The sequence below is a fragment of the Lynx canadensis genome, chromosome B4 (assembly GCF_007474595.2).
Source record: "Lynx canadensis isolate LIC74 chromosome B4, mLynCan4.pri.v2, whole genome shotgun sequence".
Classification (NCBI taxonomy): Eukaryota; Metazoa; Chordata; class Mammalia; order Carnivora; family Felidae; genus Lynx; species Lynx canadensis.
The window spans coordinates 45,990,613-46,017,028 of NC_044309.1; the positions used below are offsets into that span (position 1 = coordinate 45,990,613).

At 38.3% G+C, this 26,416-nt stretch overlaps 1 protein-coding gene across 3 annotated transcripts in view; it reads left to right on the forward strand.

The window, feature by feature from the left end:
- BORCS5 (BLOC-1 related complex subunit 5) overlaps positions 1 to 26,416 on the forward strand; it is a 98,170-nt gene that overhangs the window by 49,432 nt on the left and 22,322 nt on the right. For all 3 annotated transcript variants that reach the window (XM_030321742.1, XM_030321741.1, XM_030321743.1), the window contains exon 3: positions 23,298 to 23,455. In XM_030321742.1, coding sequence (XP_030177602.1) covers positions 23,298 to 23,455 — 158 coding nt within the window. The remainder of the gene's footprint in view (positions 1 to 23,297; positions 23,456 to 26,416) is intronic.

Here is a 26,416-nt window from a genome sequence, read left to right on the forward strand (position 1 = left end):
TGGCTAAAATAAAATACATAAGACATAACAGGTGTTTGCAAGGCTGTGGAGAAAAGGGAACTCTTGTGCACTGTGGTGGGAATACAAATTTGTACAGCCATTGTGGAAAACACTATGGAATTTCCTCAAAAAACTAAGAATAGAGTTACCATATAATCCAGTAATTCTACCACTGGGTATTTATCCAAAGAAAACAAAAGCACTAATGTGAAAAGATATATGCACCCTTATGTTTATTGCAACATTATTTACAATAGCCGAGATGTGGAGGTAATCCAAGCGTCCATTCCTAGATGAATACACACACACACACACACACACACACACACACACGAATATTAGTTATAAAAAAGAATGAAATCTTGCCATTTGCAACAGCATGGATGGACCTTAGAGGGTTTAATGCTAAGAGAAACAAGTCAGTTAAAGAAAGATACATAGTATATGATATCACTCATATGTGGCATTTAAGAAACAAACACATAAATAAAACAGACAAAAAACAGATCCTTAAATACAGAGAACAAACTGGTAGCTGCCAGAGGGTGTGTGTGTGGGGGGGGGAGGGGCGATGGATGAAATAAAGAGGATTAAAAGAACACTTAGCTTTTCTTTTTCCTAATAACTTAATGTCACGTCAGCTAACATACAGCATATACAGTATGGTCTTGGCTTCGGGAGTAGATTCCCGATTCATCACTTGCATACAACACCCAGTGCTCATCCCAATAAGTGCCCTCCTCATTGCCCATCTCCCATTTTCCCAGCCCCATCAACCCTCAGTTTGTTCTCTGTATTTAAGAGTCTCTTATGGTTTGCCTCCTTCTCTGTTAGTAACTTATTTTTCTTTCCCTTCCCCTATGGTCTTCTGTCAAGTTTCTCAAATTCCACATATTAGTGAAAATATGTATCTTTCTTTGACTTATTTCACTTAGCATAATACCCTCCAGTTCCATCCATGTTGCTGCAAGTGGCAAGAAGATTTCATTCTTTTTAATTGCCAAATAGTATTCCATTGTATATGTATGCCACATCTTCTTTATCCATTCATCAGCTGATGGACATTTGGGCGCTTTCTGTTATTTAGCTATTGTTGATAGTGCTGTTATAAACATTAAGGTACATGTGCCCCTCTGATACTCCGGTATCCTTTGGATAAATTCCTAGGAGTGCTATTGCTGGGTTGTAGGGTAATTCTATTTTTAATTTTTTGAGGAACCTCCACGCAGTTTTCCAGAGTGGCTGCACCAGTTTGCATTCCCACCAACAGTGCAAGAGGGTTCCTCTTTCTCCACATCCTCGTGCACATCTTTTGTTGCCTGAGTTGTTAATTTTAGCCACTCTGACCAGTGTGAGGTGGTATCTCAATGTGGGTTTGATTTGTATTTTCCTGATGATGAGCAGTGTTGAGCATCTTTTCATGTGTCTGTTGGCCATCTGGATGTCTTCTTTGGAAAAGTGTCTATTCATGTCTTCTGCCCATTTCTTCACTGGATTACTTGTTTTTTGGGTGTTGAGATTGATAAGTTCTTTATATATTTTAAATACAAACCCTTTACCCAATATGTCATTTGCAAATATCTTCTCCCATTCTGTTTGTTGCCTTTTGGTTTTGCTGATTATTTCTTTTGTTGTGCAGAAGCTTTTTATCTTGAGGTCCCAATAGTTCATTTTTGCTTTTATTTCCCTTGCTTTCGGAGATATGTCAAGTAAGAAGTTGCTGCGGCTAAGGTCAGAGAGGTTGTTGCCTGTTTTCGCCTCTAGGATTTTGATGGTTTCCTGTCTCACACTTAGTTATTTCATCCATTTTGAATTATTTTTGTGTATGGTATAAGAAAGTGGTCCAGTTTCATTCTTCTGCATAGCTGTCCAGTTCTCCCAGCACCATTTGCTAATGGCTAAAGAGACTGTCTTTTTTCCATTGGATACTCTTTCCTGCTTTGTTGAAGATTAGTTGGCCATACAGTTGTGGGTCCAATTCTGGGTTCTCTGTTCTATTCCTACGGTCTATGTGTCTGTTTTTGTGCCAATACCATACTGTCTTGATGATTACAGCTTTGTAGTACAGGCTAAAGTCTGGAATTGTGATGCCTCCAGCTTTGGTTTTCTTTTTCAACATTACTTTGGCTATTTGGGGTCTTTTGTGGTTCCATACAAATTTTGGGATTGTTCTAGCTCTGAGAAGAATGCCGATGCAATTTTGATTGGAATTGCACTAAATGTGTAGATTGCTTTGGGTAGTATTGACATTTTAACAATATTTATTCTTCCAATCCATAAGCATGGAATGTTTTTCCATCTCTTTATGTCTTCTTCAATTTCTTTCATAAGCTTTCTATAGTTTTCAGTGTACAGATCTTATACCTCTTTGGTTAGGTTTATTCCTAGGTATTTTATTGTTCTTGGTGCAATTGTAAATGGGATCAATTTCTTGATATCTCTTTCTTTAAAATTTTTTTTAATGTTTATTTTTTAAAGCGAGAGAGTGCAAGCAGGGGATGGCAGAGAGAGAAGGAGACAGAATCTGAAGCAGGCTCCAGGCTCTGAGCTGTTAGCGCAAAGCTTGACATGGGCCTCGAAAGCACGGACCATGAGATCATGACCTGAGCTGAAGTCAGGCTCCTAACTAACTGAGCCACCCAGGGGCCCTGCTCGATATCTCTTTCTGTTGCTTCGTTATTGGTGTATAGATATGCAACCGATTTCTGTACATTGATTTTCTATCCTGCAACTTTGCTGAATTCATGTATCAGTTCTAGGAGTTTTTTGGTGGAGTCTTTGGGTTTTCCATGTAGAGTATCATGTCATCTGTGAAAAGTGAAACTCTGACTTCTTCTTTGTCAATTTGGATGCCTTTTATCTTATTTTGTTGTCTGATTGCTGAGGCTAGGACTTCTAACACTATGTTAAACAACAATGGTGAGAGTGGACATCCGTTTTGTGTTCCTGATCTCAGGGGGAAGCTCTCAGTTTTTCCCCAGTGAGGATGATATTATCTGTGGGCCTTTCATATATGGCTTTTATGATGTTAAGGTATGATCCCTCTATCCCGACGTTTTTGATGGTTTTTATTAAGAAAGGATGAGGGCGTCTGGGTGGCTCAGTTGGTTAAGCGGCCGACTTCGGCTCAGGTCATGATCTCGCGGTCCATGAGTTCAAGCCACGCGTCAGGCTCTGTGCTGACAGCTCAGAGCCTGGAGCCTGTTTCAGATTCTGTGTCTCCCTCTCTCTGAGCCTCCCCCGTTCATGCTCTGTCTCTCTCTGTCTCAAAAATAAACGTTAAAAAAAATTTTTTTTAATTTAAAAAAAAAGAAAGGATGCTGTATTTTGTCATATGCTTTTTTTGTTAATTAAAAAAATTTTTTTACATTTATTTATTTTTGAGAGACAGTGTACTAGTCAGGGATGGATAGAGAGAGAGGGAGACACAGAATCTGAAGCAGGCTCCAGGCTCTGAGCTGTTAGCACAGAGCCTGACGTGGGGCTCGAACTCACGAACCATGAGATCATGACCTGAGACGAAGTCAGATGCTTAACTGACTGAGCCACCCAGGCACCCCTGTCATATGCTTTTTCTGCATCTATTGACAGGATCATATGGTTCTTATCCTTTCTTCTATAAATGTGATGTATCACATTGATTGATTTGCAAATATTGAACCAGTCCTGAAGCCCAGGAATGAATCTCACTTGATCTTGGTGAATAATTCTTTTAATATACTGTTGAATTTGATTTGCTAGTATCTTGTTGAGAATTTTTGCATCCATGTTCATCAGGGATATTGGCCTGTAATTCTCCTTTTTAGTGGGGTCTTTGTCTGGTTTGGGAATCAAGGCAATACTGGCTTCATAGAATGAATCTGGAAGCTTTCCTTCTGTTTCTACTTTTTGGAACAGTTTGAGAAGAATAGGTTCTAACTCTGTTTGAAATGTCTGGTAGAATTCTCCTGGGAAACCATCTGGCCAGGACTCTTATTTGTTGGGAGATTTTTTTTTTTTTTTTTAATTTTGAAAGAGAGTGAGTGGGGGAGGGGCGGAGAGAGAAGGAGAGAGAGAATCCCAAGCAGGCTCCACACTGTCCCCACGGAGCCCAACGTGGGGCTTGAATTCATGAACTGCAAGATCATAATCTGAGCCAAAATCAAGAGTTGGATGCTTAACTGGCTGAGCCACCCAGGCACCCCTGTTGGGAGATTTTTGATAACCGATTCAATTTCTTCACTGGTTATGGGTCTACGAGGACACTTAATCTTGATGAGCACTGAGAAATTTATGGAATTTTTGAATCATTATATTGTATACCTGAAATTAATATAATACTGTATGTTAATTATACTTGAATAAAAAAAAATTAAAAATCCTAGTATTAAGTCTTCCAATTCATGAAACACGAGTTGTCTTTTTATTTATTTTTGTCATCTTCAATTTATTTCAGCAGTGTTTCAGAACTCTCATTGTAACTGATTTTTGTGTGTGAACTGTATCCTGCTACTTTGCTGAATTCATTTAATAGTTCTAAAAATTTTTTGTGTGGAATCTTTAGGGTTTCCCCCATATAAAACCATGTCATCTGCAAACAGTGATAATTTTATCTTCCTTTCCAAGTTGTATTTCATTTATTACTTTATTCTTGCCTAATTGCTTTGGCTAGAACTTCCAGTACTATGTTGACTAGAATGGTAAAAGTGGGGATCCTTGCCTTTTTCCTGATCTTAAAGGAAAAGCTTTCAGTCTTTCACCATTGAGTATTGTTTGCTCTATATTTGCTCTTTTATTAATTTCCTTCTATCCTAGTTTGTTGTGTGTTTTTATCATGAAAGCGTGTTGAATTTTGTCAAGTGCTTTTTCTCTATTAGTTAAGATTATCATGTAGTTTTTATCCTTTATTCTGTTAATGTTGTGTATTACACTGATCAATTTTCCTATGTTGTACCATCATTTCATTCTAGGAATAAATCCCAGTTGGTCATGGTATGTAATCCTTTTCATATGCTGTTGAATTCTGTTTGCTAGCATTTTCTGAAGGCTTTTTGCATCACTGTTCATAAGTGATAATGGCCAGAAATTTTCTTTTCTTGTAGTGTGTTTGGCTTCACTATTAGGTTAATAATGGCCATACAGAATGAGTTAGAGTGTCCTTTCCTCCTCAATTTTTGGAAAATTTTGAGAATTGGTGTTAGTTGTTTATGTATTTGGTAAAGTTCGCCAATGAAGCCATCAAGTTCAAGACTTTTTTTTGTTGTTACTGGGAGATTTTTTTTTAAGTTCGTTTGTTTGTTTGTTTGTTTAGAGAGCATGAGCAGGGAAGGGGCAGAGAGAGAGGAAGAAGAGAGAGAATCCCAGGCAGGCTCTGCACCATCAGCACAGTGACTGATGAAGGACTCGAACTCACGAAATCTGAGATCATGACCTGAGCCAAAACCAAGAGTCAGAGGCTTAACTGACTGAGCCACCCAGACACCCCCTGGGAGATTTTTGTTTTTTAATTAATGATTCAGTTTCCTTACTAATTAGAGGTCTATTCAAATTTTCTGTTTCTTTCTTTATGATAGTCTTGGCAGCTTTGTATTTCTAGGAATTAGTCATTTCATCTAGGCCATCCAATTTGTTGATGTGCAGTTGCTCATACTACTCATTTATAATCTCTATTTCTGTAGATTCAGTAGTAATGTCCCCACTTTTGTTTCTGATTTCAAGAATTTGAGTTTTCTCTCATTTTTTCTTAGTTCTTCTAGCTAAAGCTTTGTCAATTTGTTCTATTTAAAGAATTAACTTTTGTTTATTTTCTCTATTTTTCTGTTCTCTATTTCGTTTATCTTTGTTATAACCATTACTATTTCCTTCTGCTAGCTTTAGGTATGGTTTATTCTTCTTTTTCTAGTTCCTTAAGTTGTAATCTTAGCTTGTTGATTTGACTGCTTTTTTCTTTTTAATTATAAGTGTTCAGAGTTATAAATTTCCTTTTTAGCACTGCTTTGCTGCATCCTTTAAGTTTTGGTAGATTGTATTTTAGGTTTTATTCATCTCTAAGTATTTTTAAATCTCCCTGTGATTTTTTTCTTTGATCCATCGGTTGCTTCTGAGTGTGTTGGTTTAATTTCCACAAGCTTGTGAATTTTTCAGTTTTCCTTCTTGTATTGATTTCTAACTTAATTCTTTTGTGGTTAGATATTTTGTATGATATTTATCTTTTAAGTTTTATTGAGATTTAATTTGTGGCCTAACATAATGGTCTGGGAAATGTACTGAGAAATGTCCCATGTGCACTTGCAAAGAGTCTGTATGTATTCTCTTGTTGTTGGATAGCACATTCTGTGTATGTCTGTGAGATCTAATTGGTTTACTGTGTTGAGTCCTCTATTTCTTAATTATCTGTTGTCTGGTTGTTCTGTATGGAGAATGGCGTGTTGAAGTCTCCAGCTATTATTGTAGAACTGTCTCTTTCTCCATTCAGTTCTGTCCATTATTGCTTGACATATTTTGTTGGTCTGTGATGAGGTGTGTAAGTGTTTTACAGTTGTTATGACTTCTTGCTATATCGAACTTTTTATTAATTTATAAATAATGTCTTTCTTTGTCTCTTGTAACCCTTTTTGATTTAAAGTCTATTTTTTCTGAATTAGCGTAACAAGTCCTTCTCTCTTGGTTACTATATGCATGGACTATCTTTTACCATCTGTTCACTTTCAACCTACTTGTGCCTTTGGATGTAAAGTGAGTGTTTTGTAGATATCCTATAGTTATATCATCCTTTTTACAAATTCATTGTGCCAATCTCTGTCTCTTGATAAAATAGTTTATTCCATTGACATTTTAAAAAGTAAATACTAAGGAAGAAGGACTTCTGTGATTCTGCTCTTGTTTCCTTTATGGTTTATAGCCTTTTTGTCCTTCATTTCCTGCATTACTATCTTCTTTTGTGTTGAATAATTTTTTTGTAGTGAAATGTTTAAATTCCTTTCTCATTTTCTTCACAAGGGTCTTGCCTTGTTAATGGCTGCTGACCAATCAGGGTAGTGGTTGCTGATGATTGGGGTGGCTGTGGCCATTTCTTAAAATAAGAAAACAATGTAGTTTGCTTCATTGGACCTACTCTTCCTTTCACAATTTCTCTTTGGCATGCAAGGTTGTTTGATGGCATTTTACCCACAGTAGAACTTCTTTCAAAATTAAAGCCAGTCCTCACAAACCCTGCCACTGCTTTATCAACTAAGCTGATGTAACATTCTAAATCCTTTGTTGTCATTTCAAAACTGTTGTACATTTTCACCACCAGTGCACAAGGGTTCCAATTTCTTCACATCTTCACCAACCATGGGAATTATACTTAACACGCTAAAGTTGTAACACTCTAACTTGAATTGATGTCAAATTAACTTCAATAGCATAAAAACTCTGCTCCTTTACAGTTGCACATTCAGTCCTTTCAGATGATGATATCACAAAGTTACATCTGTATACGTTGTCCAAAAACATAAACTAATAAGTTTTAAAAATGTATTAATCTCTTGAATCATGTAGAAAACAAAAAATGGAGTTACAGACTATTGTTATAATAATGCTAGTTTTTATAATTGCCTGCGTGTTTACCTTTACTGAGATCTTTATTTATTCATTGAGCTCAGAGTTCCTGTCCATCGCCCTTTCATTTCAACCTGCGGGGCTTTCTTTAGCATTTCTTGAAGGACGGGTCTAGAGGTAATGAACTCCCTCAGCTTTTGTTTTTCTGGGAATGTCTTAATGTCTTCCACACTTTTGAAGGACAGTGTTGCCACATACAGGCATACCTCAGAGATAGTGTGGGTTCAGTTCCAGATCACCACAGTGCAAACTGTATATTGCAATAAAGTGAGTCAAGTGAAACTGTAGGTTTCTGAGTGCTTATAAAAGTTACGTTTAGGCTGTACTATGTATGGTTTATTAAGTGTCCATTGGCATTAAATCTAAAAAAACAATGTGCATCCCTTCATTAAAAAATATTTTTTTGCAAAGAAATGGTACTATCTGGACTTTCAGCGAGTCAGAATCTTTTTGCTGATGGTAGCGGTTACTGATGATTGGGGTGGCTGTGCCGTTTCTTAAAATAAGAAAACAATGTAGTTTGCCTCATTGACTTGCTCTTCCTTTCACAAACAATTTCTCTTTGACATGGGAGGCTGTTTGATGGCATTTTACCCACAATAGAACTTCTTTCAAAATTGAAGCCAGTCATCACAAACCCTGCCACTGCTTTATCAACTAAGCGGATGTAACATTCTATATCCTTTGTTGTCATTTCAAAACTGTTGTACATTTTCACTACCACTGCACAAGGGTCCCAATTTCTCCACATCTTCACCAATACTTGTTATTTTCTGTTGTTTGGATAATAGCCATCCTAATGGTTAAGCGGCATCCCATTGTGGTTCTGTTTTGCATTTCCTAAATGATTAGTGATGTTGAGCATCTTTAATGTGCTAAGTGACATTTGTAGATCTTCTGTGAAGAAACGTCTACTAAGTCCTCTGCCCATTTTTGAATTGTGTTCTGGGACTTTTTTGTTGTTCCTACTTTTTAATTTTAGCTTTTATCTGGCACTGCATTGTATTTAACTCCTGCTGCTTCTGGTGATCTGCTTGAGGTGTCAGATGACTTCTTTATTATTTCCTACAGTGCTGGGATATAGTAGGAGGGGCTAGCAAATACTCCTAATATAGTAGGGTTGGCCGTTCCTTCAGCCAGATTTTGAAACCTGCTTATTTGACTGTGGCAACAGTTGGTAGTTGGAGACCTGGGGATGTGAAATGAGTTCCTGTTCTGTGCCAAATACTATGTCAAGCGTAACTTCACATAATTCTCACAGTACTCCTTTAACCTAGATAGTATTCAAATTGTAGATAAACTGAGTTCAAGGAAATTAAATCCTACTCTTACATAACATAGGTAGTAAATGGCAATCTCAGGATTCAAATGCCCAGGTCTACCTGACTCCAAAGCTTCTATCTTTCATTATATAATGCTGTCCCCCTTCCATGGCTTGTAAATTTAACCAGAGAGCAAGCCTTTGAACCTGGAAATTGTTGAAGGAGGAAGATGAGTTGAACATTTCACTTCATTCTTTGGGAGGAAAAAGTGGAGAAGACTGTGAAAAGCTAAGGTAAGTTCATAACAGTGGACAGGATTTCTTGAAGACACCGAGGTGTCTCATCTGTAGAAACTGATCACCTTTGGAAAAATTGTATCTACCTTTGGTCGTAACATTCTCTGCTTTTTTTTCTTTGGTAACATAAACCAAGGTCATTGGCCCATAGATAAATGAATGCCTGGACCTAGATGGATGAACTGCTTTCTATAACTTACCATAAATTCCCTTGAAGCCTGAGTGCCCCTCTACCTCTCTGAGTCTTAAGAAAGGCAAGAATAAAGGGAACAGATATTTGTCAAGATCCTACTGTGTGCTGGGAAAACTGTAAGGGGGAGTGGTTATTATCCCAGTTTTACACATGAGAACACTGAGACCTGGAGATATAAAGTAAACTGCCCAAATCACACAACCAGTAATAATAGGGCTGAATTCAGCTTTTTCCAGGGACCAATAAGCTCCCTGTCTTAGAATTTAATTCTCACAGTTCTGGAGGCTGGGAAGTCCAAGATCAAGATGCTGGTAGATTCAGTGTCTGGTGAGGGCCTACTTCCTCATTCATATAGTCATCTTTTTGTTTTGCCCTCACATGGTAGAAAGGGCAAGTGGGCCCTCTGGGGTCTCTTATAAGGGCAGTAATCCCATTCATGGGGGATCCATCCTCTAATTACCTAATCACCTCCCAAAGGCCCTTCCTCCTCATACTATCACATTAGTGATTAGGTTTCAACATATGAATTTGGGGGGATATGTCATTCAGTCTATAGCACCACCTTAATGAGAGAGCTCTTTATCGGCCCTCTGGTAGTTATGGGTAACTGTTAGGAGATTATTTCTATTCACACAGAACTCTTTCTCCTCAGCTCACTCTTTGCTTATGGTGGGTTGGCATATTATATCCAGCTTGCCTGCACTTGGGGTCTCTTCCATCACATGGTTTAATCAAAACCATGATGATAGCCTGTCTGGCTGGTTTCTTCTCCTGGGTGAGATGGTGCTGCTCTGAGGTGACTGAATAAAGGTAAAAGTTCCAAAGGGAGCCGGTTATGGAGTGCACTCTTTTTCTAAATACCCCAAAAGAATTGGTCACCAGTATACATCATAGGATCCTGTCCAGGTTGGGTTGGTATTTTTAGACCCCTTTCCTTTTTTTAAAAAAGAGAACTTTTGAGAACTAAAGTTTATATTGAGTAAAGAACACACATGGCTAATGTGCTTCTGTCTTTCAAATATACAATGACCAATACAGTAAAAAATCTCTTAATAGTTTGGGGGGGGAATTTCTTTTTTCATAATCTGTTGCCTTGTTATACCTTCACAGTCAAACTTCCAGAGATTCTGCTCTCAGGATTCTGCAGCAGGAAACCAGCTTCTTATACTGTTTCTAAAATATAGGCCTCACTACTCATAAGACTCATTTTAGTCCTGGAAGTGGCTAAGCCCTTAAAAGTTAAGGAATTCAGTTTGGTAATAGCCTAGGTTAATACCCATATGGTTCTGCGCTATACTTTAAAAAAACGTTTTTTTTTTTCCTACCTGACATTTCAGAAAGAAAAAGATGGCTCAGCAAAATATTTCCCAAATGTTTAACCCTGATGATTTTTCCACTCAGCACTTTACACAAAGAGGTGGGTACAGATGGCAGTTTGCTGGATCTGGGTAATAATCAGTCTTGGTCCTCACCCATTCCCTGGAGCCCACTCTCCATTTCTGTATAAACAAAGTCGTTTCAACAGGGTCTAACAGGGTCTTAAGAAATGTCTCCAGTATTTACCACTTGCAAATATGGAATCTATTAGATCAGGTTTTTAACTCGGTAAATATCTACTTTCAGTGCACCACTGTTTTAAAGCTCAAGAAGAATTAGAAAGCTAAGGGTAATGGTCCTGTTCTCTTGCACAGTAAGGAAGACATAATTTAGAAATTTTAACATGAAAAGCTAATCATAAACATGTGGAAGAATAGAGTATTAGGAGTGAAGTGTCATGAGGGCTTTAATTTTTTTTAATGGCACAGGAAACCAAAGAAGTAGAGAAGGATGAAGTGATAGAATAAAATGTTAGTTGTTGAATCTAGAGGGTGAACATTTGGGTATATTTTTTCCTACTTTTCTATGTGTTTGAAGATTTATATAAGAAAAACTAAAACTGGGGCGCCTGGGTGGCGCAGTCGGTTAAGCGTCTGACTTCAGCCAGGTCACGATCTCGCGGTCCGTGAGTTCGAGCCCCGCGTCGGGCTCTGTGCTGACCGCTCAGAGCCTGGAGCCTGTTTCCGATTCTGTGTCTCCCTCTCTCTCTGCCCCTCCCCCGTTCATGCTCTGTCTCTCTCTGTCCCAAAAATAAATAAACGTTGAAAAAAAAATTTTTTTTAAAAATAAATAAATAAAACTAAAAAGTCTTAACCATAAAGAACATTTATGAAACTATACAAAAAATAACTTCAAGATGATATATGGTTCACTCTCTATTACTAAGGGTTTAGGTTATTATTAGAGTTGGTAAGAATTAAAACACAGGTGTAACTGTAGAGGCCCTCAGAGGCCAGGTAATGCGAATGAAGGAAGTTGGCTGGTCAGATAACAGTAGGAAGTGGTGGGATTGAGAGAGTAGGAGAGTATGCACCTCACTGAAAGCATCTGCACTTAAAAAAAACCTGAAATTCAGAAACGTGAAATTTAAAAAAACATGCATTCAGAAGAAACACAGTCCAAAAGGCTGGCAGTTTGCGGTCTCCTACAAATGACAAAATTTACCATCTCTAAATTTACCCAGCTTTCTGTTCTCCCTCCTCTTTTGATCAGAAGATAATAGGGGTGGTTCAGTCATCAAAATGAGGGAAACAGGTTCCTGACACTTGAGAGTGATGGGAAATATTTGCTTACTGCCTCTAGAATTGGCCTATGTTGCCACAGCTTTGTAGCTTCAGGAGTAGAAAAAGTGGCCTGTCGTCGTGGTCATCGTCATCGTCGTCGTTGTCTCCTCCTCCTCTTCTCTTCTCTTCTCCTCCTCCCCCCCCCGCCCCATCCCGCCATTATCCTTCTTGCTCCTTCTATGATCTGGAGCAAGATTTGTGGTAGATTTTCAGAGATGGCTGTGAGTCAAAAAAAAAAAAAAAAAAAAGCACATTCTGATAATAGACCCATCTACCTGGGCTTGGCTTTTAGATGATTAGGGGGAGGGTACAATTGTAATTTATAAGGATGATTTAAAGTATAATTTCTTTGACTTTGAAGTTGGCTGCAACTTAAACAAGTCTAGTATGCCTTCTAGACTTGGCAGCCTTTTTTTTTTTTTTTTTTTTAATTTTTTTTTTCAATGTTTATTTATTTTTGGGACAGAGAGAGACAGAGCATGAACGGGGGAGGGGCAGAGAGAGAGGGAGACACAGAATCGGAAACAGGCTCCAGGCTCTGAGCCATCAGCCCAGAGCCCGACGCGGGGCTCGAACTCACGGACCGCGAGATCGTGACCTGGCTGAAGTCGGACGCTTAACCGACTGCGCCACCCAGGCGCCCCTTGGCAGCCTTCTTAAAATTTCTTTTCTCATTTTTTTTTTTTAAAGAGAGACTAAAGGTTTTGTTTTGTGAGCCAGAGTTGGGTTGTGGGTCCTCTGCTTCTGCCCTTCAGCCCTCTGGAAGCTTGGGCTGGCCCTGACGTTCCCCAGTCTTTAATACAAGCTCCCAGTAGTCTCCTCAAGCACTGGAAATCTTCCTCATTCACTTTCAAAGAGCAGATTCAGACTGACCAGGCCTCACTCTTAAGTATATGTGGAGAACAGAGTAGGGACCCTGAAAAGGCTTTTTCTCCCTAAAGTCTTCTTCAGCTCACTCTTTGCTTGGAATTCCAGCGGTAGAATGTATCCTCCTAGCCTAATTTGAGAACCTTTTATGTACTAGGTGCTGTATGGCAGACATAAGAGGTAAATAGGTAAGTAAAATATCTTCCCCCATCTCAAAGTTTGTTATGAGGCTTTTATTTTATTTTTTTAAAATTTTTTTAACGTTTATTTATTTTTGAGACAGAGAGAGACAGAGCATGAACGGGGGAGGGTCAGAGAGAGAGGGAGACAGAGAATCTGAAACAGGCTCCAGGCTCTGAGCGGTCAGCACAGAGCCCGACGCGGAGCTTGAACTCACGGACCGCGAGATCATGACCTGAGCCGAAGTCGGACGCTTAACCGACTGAGCCACCCAGGCGCCCCTGTTATGAGGCTTTTAATTTAATTGCCGTGGAGAAGATTATGTTTTAAGGTATATTCAGCCATGTCAACCTTGGTGAGAATGAATGATATGGAACTGGTTCGGGCTTATATAATTGGGGATACTTGGGGCAAGGGATGAGGGGAGGACTGCCCAAGGAGATATTACTTATAGATGAGAAAGACCTTGGCCACTTTTTGTTAAAATAAGTTGATTTACTTAAAAGTTTTTGGAACAAAATACATTCATCTGGTTAAAAAAAAAAAAGTTAAAATATCCTGTGAAAGTCTTCCCTCCTACCCTTGCTCTCCATTTGTCTGACTCTTGTCATTCCAGAGTTTCTTTATGTAAAATATAAGCAATTATGAATATATATTTTTATTTACTTGCATACCACCCATTTCTTACACAACAGTGTCATAGTCTAAACACCATCCTATATACCTTTCTTTTATTACTTAATATCTTTTTTTTTTTTTTTAAGCACTTGTTAAAAAAAAAGCATTTAATGCACTTTCCTCCATGTACCTTTGAGCTACCAGGACACTGCACCGCCCTCCTCTAAATCTTCTCCTCCGCTCTTCTGCTGAAGAATTTGACCTTCACAATGACAGGCTGCTTTGAGAGCCTTCCCTTCCCCAGAACTTTGTAGTGGCCCGATCGCACCACCTCAGTGATAGGAGCGACTCCAGGCTTGGTTTTGGCAGCATTTAGCCATGTCTGCTCGCTGACCAAGGTCCACAGTTATCAAGGCTGACAGTTGGGCAGAAGCTCTTGTTCCTAAGTCGTAATACTTCATACCAATGTTCCCAGAGTAACCTGAGTGATGTTTGTTTATCTCAGCCTCCTGGGTGCTTCCCCTGCTTGCCTGCCCATGCAGCCGTGGCTGTGGCTCATATGGCCCGGAACTTTCCAGGTCTTCCTGTCTGCATACCATGTTGGCAGCCTAGGTGAAAGAGTTATTACTTAATATCTTATGGAGATTTTTCTCTGTGAATACATATAGAGCTCCTTTATTGGTTTCTCTGGTCATATAATATTTATGGATGTACCTTGGTTTAATTAACAAGTTCCCTGTTGATGGGCATTGAGGTGTTTGCTCATCTTTTACTATGACAGTCACTGCTGCAACGAATAATCTTATATATTTATACCTTACACAACATTTAGCCTATGTGCTAATTTATGTGTAAATTCCTAGTAGTGAAATTGCCGCATCAAAGGCTGTTTGGATTTGTGATTTTGATATCCATGCCAAATTGCCCTCTGTGGGGGTGTTAATGACTTACACACTAATCAGCAATGCCTATTTTCTTCATAGTTCCACCTACGGAGTTTTTATCATACTTTTGGATTTTTACCAATGTGATAGGTGAAAAATGGGCTTGCAGTGAAGTTTTAATTTTTTTTATGATGAATAAGGTTGTACATCTTTTCTTGTAGCTGAGGCATTGAGATTTCCTTTTCTGTAAACTGCCTATTCGTATCCTTTGTCCATCTTTCTTTTGCTGATTCCTTACTTGCCAATTTCTAGGAGCTCTTTACATAATAGGAAGTTTGCTCTTTCTGATATGAGTTGCAGATATTTTTCCCAGGGTTTTTTTGTTTAACTTAGGGTGTTTTTTGTCCATGAGGAATCTTGATTTTTATATTGTTGAATTTATCAGTGTTTCCTTATGGCCTTTGCGTTACCCTGGCCCACTATTGAAAGCACAAAATCTTTCATTCCTCTTTCCATGGCACCTCCTCTCTGTTTCTAATTCTTGGATTGACAGCAGAAAGCTTTCGGTAACCTTCTTCCTTAGGTCTGTTCCTGGGACTGTATCTTTGTCAGTTTTAGGGTAGTCCTTGATAATTTTGTGAGAAGATTTTAGTGGTCTGAAAAATCCCCATCTTATTAATTTCAGGCACTCTAGAAAACTGGCATTTTCTTATGAAACTAAACAAGTGATTGTCACATGGCCCAGCCATGGCAGTCAGTCTCAGGGCATTTATCCCAGAGAAATGAAAATTGGCTTATACACAAACCTGTGCACAACTGTTCATAGCAGCTCTGTTTTTAACCGCCCCCAAACTGGAAACTACCCAAATGTCCTTCAATGGATGGAAGGTTGAACAAACTCTGGTACATACATACCATGGAATACTACCGAGAAATGAGAAGGAGCAAACTATTGATAGATTCAACAACATAGATGATTCTCGAATGTATTATGTTGGGTGAAAAAAGCCAATCCCCAAAGGTTACATGTGTTGTATGATCCCATTTATAAAACATTGTTGAAATGACAAAATTAAAAAAATGGTGAACACGGGGTGCCTGGGTGGCTCCATCTGTTAAGCCTCTGACTTTGGCTCAGATCACGATCTCATGGTTTGTGGGTTCGAGCCCTGTGTTGAACTCTGTACTGACACCTCAGAGCCTAGAGCCTGCTTTGGGTTCTGTGTCTCCCTCTCTCTCTGCCCCTCCCCCTCTCATGCTTTGTCTCTCAAAAATAAACATTAAAAAAAATTATTATTTTTTTTTAATTTTTTTTCAACGTTTTTATTTATTTTTGGGACAGACAGAGACAGAGCATGAACGGGGGAGGGGCAGAGAGAGAGGGAGACACAGAATCGGAAACAGGCTCCAGGCTCCGAGCCATCAGCCCAGAGCCTGACGCGGGGCTCGAACTCACAGACCGTGAGATCGTGACCTGGCTGAAGTCGGACGCTTAACCGACTGCGCCACCCAGGCGCCCCCAAAAAAATTATTTTTAATGGTGAACAGATGGGTGGTTGTCAGGGGTTAAGGATGGGGAGGGGAATGAGAGAGGTGGATGTGGTTATAAAAAGCAGCACAAGAAATCTTTGTGGTGATGGAACAGCTCAGGAGCTGACTGTGGTGGTGGATTCATGAATGTACACATGTGAAAAAAATTGTATAGAGCTAAATATAGTAGACACCCTTATCCGTGGGGGGATATGTTCCATGATCCCCAGTGGATGCCTGAAACTGAATGGTACTGAACCTTATATATATTAGGTTTTTTCTTAATGTACACACCTGTCGCAAAGCTTAATTTAGAAATTAGGCACAGCAAGACATTAATAATAACAACTGATAATAAAATAGAACACTTTTAACAATGAACTATAATAAAAGTTATGTGGATGTACGCTCTCTCTGGCTTAAAACGCCTATTGTACTGTCCTCACCCTTCTTGTAATGACGTGAGATGATAAAATGCCTGTGCAATGAGATGAAGCTAGGCGAATGATGTAGGCATTGTTATATTCTGTTAGGCTACCATTGACCTTTTGGCAATATGTCAGAAGGAGAATCATCGTGGGTTCACTGCTGCTGTACACAGGCGTGCACGTACATGAATGCTCGCTCGCTCACACACACACACACACACACACACACACACTCTCGAGTGCAAGTAAAATGGGGACATCTGCATAAGATCACTGGATTGTATCGCCGTCAGTCTTGCTTGTGATGTTGTATTATAGGTTTGCCAGATGTTACCTTTGGGGGAAGTTGAGTAAAGGGATACACGAGATCCTATACACAGGATCTCAATAAAACTTTCAATTAAAGAATAAATCCCTATTTTTGCAAATAGTGGCTTCATCAGAAGCTGCCGTGTGGAGGCAGGTTTAGCTGGAGTAACTGGTGCTTTCCTCTGTTCGGATCTGCAGTGGAACTGCCGAGGGACCTAAGTGCTGGCAGTGGAATATGGGGGAACAGAGTGGTACCTCATGTTCATCCCTGCCCTTACCTTAGCTCTTTCAGGTGAGATGAAGATCTGAGAACACTGACTGGCATTTCTGAGGGTTCTCTGTGATAGCCCAACTGGGTAGCCCATCATGCAGCCTGCTGAGGTAGGGGTAGTGGGGGAGGAGAAGACTGGTTTAAGTTCTAGTACCGGAGAAATCAGTGAAAGTTTGACATTGGTGGTTGGGGACAAGAATGGGGAGGGGTTCCTAAGATGAGCTTTGATGTGGGTGGGCTTAAACTGATTATGCTCAGTATATGCCCCATTGTCATATTGATTTTGGTGTACCTTATGCTATATCATTGGCTCTGATATGAGACAGTGTGGCCCTAGCTTAGTGGTTCTCAGAGTGTGGTAGGGCGATCCCTGGGATCCATGGGACTCTTCTAGGGATTCTCTGAGGTCAAAACCATTTTCACAATAATACTTAGGCGTTTGCAGGGCGCCTGGGTGGCTCAGTCAGTTGGGCTTCCGACTCTTGGTTTCGGCTCAGGTCGTGATCTCATAGTTTGTGAGTTTGAGCTCCACATCCGGCTCTGTGCTGCCAGCTCAGAGCTTGCTTGAGATTCTCTCTCCCTGCCCCTCCCCTGCTTATGCTCTCTCTCTCTCTCTCAAAATATGTAAATAAAAAAAAATACTTAGACACTTGCTAGCTACACTCATTCTCTTACAAATGTACAATGGAGTTTTTCAGAAGCTACCTATTATAAAAGCAACATATTAAATGCATAAGCAGATATGAGAATCCATATGTTTTCTGTTAAGCCAGACATTGAAAAGACTTATAAAATTTAAACCAGTGCCACTCTTCTCACTTTTTTGTTTTGGAAAATATCGTTACTTCTTTTAAAATATGTTGTTCATGTTAGCATGTAATGAGGCTAATATTGTTGTTTTAAGATAATTTAATAAATATTTAAGAATTTTCTCAGTTTTAATTTTTAATAGGTGACTACTGGTATTAACTACAGAAACAAAGCTCCTTGGGGTCCTCGATAATTTTTGAAAGGGTAAAGGAATCCTAACACCGAGAAGTTTGTGAGCTTTTGGCTTGGCAGAGTACTTGGCCAAAAGTTGGTATGTTTGAGTTCTAGTCAAAAGTTTGATGCGTGACTATGGACAACTCATTTAGCCTCTTTAATTGATTTTTTTTCTTACATAAGTGTTAGTAATTATCTTCCTCTACATACTACACCTTAAAGAAAAGTTAAGTTTATATGAAAGGCTTTGAAAATAAGCGTCCTATGCACATGTCAGGAATTTAATAGTTACACAACAAAACTGATGTTGGAAAAAAACATAACAAAAGTTTCTAGTGTGTTCACTGACATTCTATTCACTTTTTAAATTTCTCCATTTTTGCATCTTCTCCTGATGGGTTCCTTTACATATTATTTCTGTTTCTCAGTTTTTCAAACAGCCATTTAAAAATGTTATTATTAAAGTATAGTTGGCATACAATGTTCTACTAGTTTCAAATGTACAACAGAGTGATTCCATAACTCTGTACATTGCTCAAAGCTCACCACAAGAAGTGTAGTCACATCTGTCACCATACAACGTTATTACAGTATTATTGACTCTATTCCCTATGCTCTACTTTTGATCCCCATGACTTATTTATTTTATAACTGGAAATTTGTACCTCTTAATGCCCTTTACCTATTTCACCTATTCCCCCACTCACCTCCCCTCTGGCAACCACCGGTTTGTTCTCTGTACTTAAGAGTCTGTTTTGTTTTTTAGATTCCACATAAGTGAAATCATATGTTGTCTTTCTCTGTATGAATTATTTCACTTAGCATAATACCCTGTAGGTCCATCCATGTTGTCACAAATGGCAAGATTTCATTCTTTTTTTTTTTATGACTGATACTCCTCTGTGTGTGTGTGTGTGTGTGTGTGTGTCTGTCTGTCTGTCTTCTGAATCTGTACATCTTCTTTATCCCTTCATCTATCGATGGACATTTGGATTGTTTCCATAATTTGGCTACTGTAAATGATGCTGCAATAACCATAGGGGTACATATATCTTTTCAAATTAATGTTTCCATTTTTTGAGGTAAATTTTCAGAAGCAAAATTCCTGGATAATACGGTATTTCTATTTTTAATTTTTTAAGGAACCTCCATTTTACACAGTTTATACAATGGTTGCACCTATTTACAGTCCCACCACTGTGCACAAGGGTTCCCTTTTCTCCAATCCTTGCCAACACTTGTTGTTTCTTGTCTTTTTAATGCTCGTCATTTTGATTGGTTTTTGATTTGCATTTCTCTGAGAGAGATTAGTGATGTTGAGCACTATTAGCCATCTGTGTGTGTGTCTTTGAAAAAATGTCTATTCAGGTCCTCTGTCTGTTTTTTAATCAGATTGATTGGATGTGTGTGTGTGTGTGTGTGTGTGTGTGAAATCATCTAAGTTCTTTTTTTTTTAATGTTTATTTTTGAGAGAGAGACAGACAGACAGACAGACAGACAGACAGACAGATGGAGTGTGAGTGGGGAAGGGGCAGAGAGAGAGGGAGACACAAAACCCAAAGCAGGCTCCAGGCTCTGAGCTATCAGCACAGAGCCCAATGTGGGGCTAGAACCCATGAACCGCAAGATCATGACCTGAGCTGAAGTTGGATGTTTAACCAACTGAGCCACCCAGGCACCCCAAAACATCTAAGTTCTTTATGTATCTTGTATACTAGCCCCTTGTCAGATACATCATTTGCAAATATCTTCTCACTAGGTTGCCTTTTTGTTTTGTTGATGGTTTTTGTTTTGTTTTTGTTTTTTGCTGTGCAGAAGCTTTTTACTTTGGTGTAGTCTCAACAGTTTATTTTTGCTTTTGTTTCTCATATCTGAGGAGACTTATCCATAAATATGTTGTAAGGCTGATGTCCAAGAGATAACAGTTTTTTCTTTTAGGGGTTTTATGGTTTCATGTTGCACATTTAGGTCTTTAATTCATTTTAAGTTTACTTTTGTGTATGGTGTTAAAACAGTGATCTAGTTTCATCCTTTTGCGTGTAGCTGTACAGTCTTCCCAGCACCATTTCTTGAAAAGACTGTCTTTTCCCCATAGTGTATTCTTGGCTCCTTTGTTGTAGATTAATTGACCATATAAGTTTGGGTTTATTTCTGGGTTCTCTATCCTGTTCCATTTGTGCCAGTACCACACCATTTTGATTACTGTTGCTTTGTAGTATATCTTGAAATGTGAGCTTGTGATTGTTCTTTCTCAAGATTGCTTTGGCTATTCCAGATCTTTTGTGGTTCCATACAGATTTTAGGATTATTTGTTCTAGTTTTATGAAAAATGCTATTGGTATTTTGATAAGGACTGCACCCAATCTGTGGATTGATTTGGAAAGTATGGACATTTTAACAATACTAATTTTTTTCCAATCCATGCACATGGTATGTCTTTTCATTTGTATCATCTTAGTTTATTTCAGCAATGTCTTATAGTTTTCAGAGTTTAGGTCTTTCACCTCCTTGGTTACATTTATTTCTAGGTATTTTATTCTTTTCATTCTTTTAAATGATATTTATTTATTTATTTATTTATTTATTTATTTAAATTTTTTGGTTAAATGGGATTTTTAAAATTTCTCTTCCTGCTACTTTATTGTTAGTGTATAGAAGTGCAACAAATTTTTTTTTAAGTTTATTTATTTATTTTGAGAGAGAGCATGAGCAGCGGAGGGACAGAAAGAGAGCGAGAGTGAGAGAGAGAATCCCAACCAGGCTTCCTACTGTCAGCACAGAGCCCAGTGTGGGGCCTCAAACCCATGAAACCATGAGATTATGACTGGAACCAAAACCAAGAGTCAGCTGCTCAATCTACTGAGCCACCCAGGCACCCCAAGAAGTACAACAGATTTCTGTATATTAACTTTATATCCTGCACCTTTAGGGTTTTCTATATGTAGCACCATGTCATCTGCAAATAATGATAGTTTTACTTCTTTCTTACCAATTTGGGTGCTTTTATTTCTTTTCCTTGTCTGATTGCTGAAGCTAGGACTTCTTGTACTATGTTGAATAAAAGTGGTGAGAGTAGATATTCTTTTCTTGTTTCTGATCTTAGAGGAAAAGCTTTTAGTTTTTCACCATTGAGTATGATGTGACTTGTGAGTGTTTCATACTTGACTATGTTGAGATATGTTCCCTGTAAACCACTTTGTTGAGAGTTTTTATCATGAACAGATGTTGTATTTTGCTGCTTTTTCTGCATCTATTGAGATGATCATATGGTATCTATCTTCCCTTTTGTTAATATGATGTACCACATTGGTTGATTTGTGAATACTGAACCACGCTTGCATCTGTGGAATAATTCCCACTTGATCGTGGTGAATGATCTTTAATGTATTGTTGAATTCAGTTTGGTAATATTTTGTTGAGGATTTTTGCATCTGTGTTCATCGGTAATATTGGCCTGTGGTTTTCTTTCTTTGTAGTGTCTCTGGTTTTAGTAATGGCAATGCTGGCCTCAAAGAATGAATTTGGAAGTTTTCCTTCCCCTTCTATTTTTTTGAAATAGTTTGAGAAGAATAGTAGGTATTAACTCTTTTTAAAATGTTTGGTAGAATTCACCTGTGAAGCCATCTGGCCTTCAACTTTTGTTTGAAAGGAGTTGTTGTTGTTGTTGTTGTTGTTTACTGACTCAGTTGTATAACCAATAATTGGTTTCTTCAGATTTTCTATTCTTATTCAATATTGGAAGATTGTATGTTTCTAGGAATTTATCCATTTCTTCTAGGTTGTCCAATTTGTTGACATGTTTTCATGGTAGTCTCTTATAATTCTTTATATTTCTGTGATGTCAGTTATTATTTTTCCTCCTTCATTTCTGATTTTATTTGAGTCTTCTTTTTTTTTCTTGATGAGTCTGGCCAAAGGTTTATCAATTTTGTTCGCCTTTTCAAAGAACCAGATCTTGGTTTTATTCATCTTTTCTCTTGTTTTTTTTAGTCTCTATTTTATTTATTTCCATCTAATCTTTATTATTTGCTTCCTTTTTACTAACTTTGGGCTTTGTTTGTTCTTCTTTTTCTAGTTCCTTTAGGTGTAAGGTTAGATTGTTTATTTAGATTTTTCTTGTTTTTTGAAGAAGGTCTATATCACTATAAACTTCCCTGTTAGAACTACTGTTGCTGTGTCCCAAAGATTTTGGACCATTTCATTTTCATTTGTCTCCATGTATTTTTTTATTTCCTCTTTGATTTATTTATTGACTCATTGGTGGTTTAGTGGCATGTTGTTTAGCCTCCATGTGTTTGTATTTCTTCCAGTTCTTTTCATGTAATTGATTTCTAGTTTCATACCATTGTAATTAGAAAAGATACTTGATATGATTTCAGTCTTCTTAAATTTATTAAGATTTGTTTTGTGGCTTAACGTGTAATCTGTCCTGGAGAATGTTTCATATACACTTGAAAAGAATGTGTATCCTGCCATCTTTGGATAGAATGTTCTAAATGTATCAGTTAGGCCCATCTGATCTAATGTATCATTCACAGCCATTGTTTCCGTATTGATTTTCTGTCTGAATGATTTATCCATTGATGGAAGTGTGATGTTAAAGTCCGCTACTCTTCAGTTTCTTTCTTTATGTCTGTTAATATTTGTTTCATATATTTAGGTGCTCCTGTGTTGGATACATCAATATTTATAATTATTATATCCTCTTATTGGATTGATCCCTTTATCACCATGTAATGCCCTTCTTTGTGTCTTGCTGCAGTCTTTGTTTTGAAGTCAGACAGTCATTTTAATTATTAAAAGAAATTGAGTAAATACACTTTCCAAGGTTTTCATTCAAGAAGGGATTTATATTCCTGATACCTTGAAATAGTGTCAAAGGGTCAGGAACTGTATTCTGGAGAAACCACTTACTAGTCACTGTGTGACTTTAGGAAAGTTACTTCTCTGTGTCTTGAGCTTCTTATCTATGAAATAGGACTAATAATTCCTTACTTTCTAGGGCAATTATGAGTATGAAAAATGATGTATAGGAAGTACTTTGCCGAGTGATTGGTGTGTAACAGATGCTCCATAAATGACAGTTGCTATGTTTGTTTTTAGTATATAGGAAAAGATGTAAGATTAAATCTTAGTCTCCTATCCTGTCTTCAGTGAATTTATTGTTATTTATAAAACAAATTTGTTGACAATAATTTCCATCTTATTTGATTTAAATTTTTTCTACTTTGAAGGACTATTGAGTGGCCAGACTTCCCCAACAAATACCAAACTGGAGAAATTGGATTCTCAGCAGGTGTTACAGCTCTGCCTTCGATATCAGGACCACCTTCATCAGTGTGCAGAGGCCGTTGCCTTTGATCAGAATGCTTTGGTTAAACGAATCAAAGAGGTAACGTACTGTGGGAAAATAACATCACCAGCTCACGATTCTCATTTCCTCTACCAGGTCCTTTTCTACGGAGCAGTAGAGCCAATGATCCAAGCTTTATGAGAAGTAGCCATTTTCTTAGTCTTTTTTTTTTTTTTTACATTTTATTTTATTTATTTATTTATTTGTGAGAGAGAGAGAGAGAGAGAGAGGGTGAAAGTCAGCAAGGGGCAGAGAAAGAGAATCCCAGGAGAGGCAGAGGGAGAGAGAGAGAGAAGCGGGACTCACCTCAAGCAGGGCTCATGTTCATCCAAAGCAGGGCTCAAGCTCACCCAAAGTGGGACTCGAACTCACAAACCATGAGATATGACCTGAGCCAAAGTCAGATGCTTAACAACTGAACCCCTCAGGCACCCATCTTAGTCTTGACATTTGTCCTCTGTCTTTCCTAGCAGTAAAATGTGTTGGTGAAAAGGAGTAGTCTATGCAGCTGGACTAATCTGGAATTTGAATCCTGATTCACCACTTATTTGCTTGGATAAGTTACTTAACTCGTTCTGGTCTCGGTTTTCTCATCTGAAAAATGGGGTAATAGTAACAATGGGGAACAGTAACACTGTCCCAAGTGTTGAGTGATGATTAAATTGCTTAGTGTTAGCTATTGTTAGTGTATGTAAAGTCCTGATATACTTACTAATCTGCTGTAGCTAACACTATATCTTTGAATGGACTTTCGCCGTTTCCTATATAATTTACATTTTGTTTTCCAACAGGGTATCAGTTGTTTGAGAGCAGGAGCCTTGATATCTCTTTCAATTATTTTTTCACTGTATTAGCATGTGAAAAGCTAGATGATTTTTATTGGCTGAATGGAAACAATTATGCCTACTTAATGCACAAGGTTTTTGTGAGGGAAAGAGCAAGAGAACTCATGTGAAAGTACTTAGAAACCTAAAGTGCATGGTACAAATGTTTAGTAATTATTAATAATAGTAGGTACTTCTGTGAAGCACTTAAATATATCATTGGCTGGGCTGCTGCATGGCACAGCTCTGTGAGCACTATGGCATAGTACATACACTTTCCAAAGTTTTCAGTGAAGAAGGGATTGAGATTCCTAATACCACGAAGTAGTATCATATAAAGAAAAGGGCAGGAGCTCTGTCCTGGAGAAACCACTTATGTTAATGGCACCTCCTGGAGTTGTTTAAATAGTCCTGGTCATTGGCTCAGGCATGAAAAGAAGATGAACATGAGGAAACACACAAGTAAAGGGTTGAGAATCGTTGCAAATTCATTAACAATTAGTAATAGATGTAGTACATCCTTGAGATTACACAGTAGTCACTAATTATATTGATAGATTTAAATTTGCCAACGCCTCCAATGCTTTACTACTTACCTTTCATAAAAAGTATACATATATGCTTCTCTCGTGGATTAAGTACTTTCATTTGGAAGACAATTCCAAATTGTCATTTCATATTTGCATATTGGTTGGCATTGTTGTAGCTTTTCAAATATTATAAGCTTATTTTACTGTAGTATGATCTACAGAGATTTCAATCTCAAACATGATTATGTATTAGACTGTCTTGAGTTTTTTGTTTGTTTTAATACTGAGTTCTCTCCTGCCAGTAGGTCTAGGATGTGGTCTGTGAATCATTACTTTAATACACTTACCAAATGACACTGAATACATTCTCCATTATGTGAGATTTGGGAATCACTGGTCTCACGCATGATTTTCCAAAATAAATTCTACCAAACTAGTTCCATGTGAAGAAGGTCAACCTTCTTGCATATTCCATCACCACCCTTGGAAAGTCATGATGCATATGATTTTATTAAAAGCTCTTAGGAATTGGGGCACCTGGCTGGCTCAGTCGGAGGAGTGTGCGACTCTTGATCTTGGGGTTGTGAGTTTGAGCCCCACATTAGGTATAGAGAGAGATTACTTAAAAATAAAATCTTAAGGGGCACCTGAGTGGCTCAGTCAGTTAAGTGTCTGACTTCGTCTCAGGTCACGATCTCACGGTTCATGAGTCTGAGCCCCACATCGGGCTCTCTGCTGTCAGTACAGAGCCCACTTTGGATCTTCTGTTCCCCTCTCTCTCTGTCCCTCCCCAGCTTGCACTCTCTGTCTCTCTTAAAATAAATATATAAATATAAAAATTTTTAAATAAAATCTTGAGGGGCACCTGGGTGGCTTAGTCGGTTAAACGTCTGACTTTAGCTCATGTCATGATCTCAGGGCCGGTGAGTTTGGGCCCTGCATTGGGCTCTGTGCTGACAGCTTGGAGCCCAGAGCCTGCTTCAAATTCTGTGTCTCCCTCTCTCTCTCTCCCCCTTCTCCACTCATGCTATCTCTCTCTCTCTCTCTCAAAAATAAATCAACATTAAAAAAATAAAATCTTCTAAAAAATAAATTTCTTAGGAATCTTATAGTAAAGAAAGCCAGTGCTTTTCAAACTTACTTTTTTTTATGTTGATTTATTTTTGAGAGAGAAGGACACAGCACAAGCATAGGAGGGGCAGAGAGAGAAGACGACATGGAATCCAAAGCAGGCTCCAGGTTCTGAGCTGTCAGCACAGAGCCCAACGTGGGGCTCCAACTCACGAACCACAAGACCATGACCTGAATCGACGTCAATGCTTAACCAACTGAGCCATTCAGGTGCCCCTTTTCAAACTTATTTGACCTCAGAACCTTTATCTTAGGTAACATCATATAGAAGTAGTGTTTTTAGAACATTCTTTGGGAAATGCTTTTGCAGACACCTTACCATTTTTGACTTCTGTGCTAGAAATTAACCATGATGTTAACTCTTAGAAGATTTTAGAACCATTATTTTGTAATGCTTCTCATTTTCTTATTGGAAGGTCCTCTAATCCATTTCTGTTGTTTTATTTTTTTTTATTTTTTTTTTAATGTTCATTTATTTTTGAGACAGAGAGAGACAGAGCATGAGAGGGTCAGAG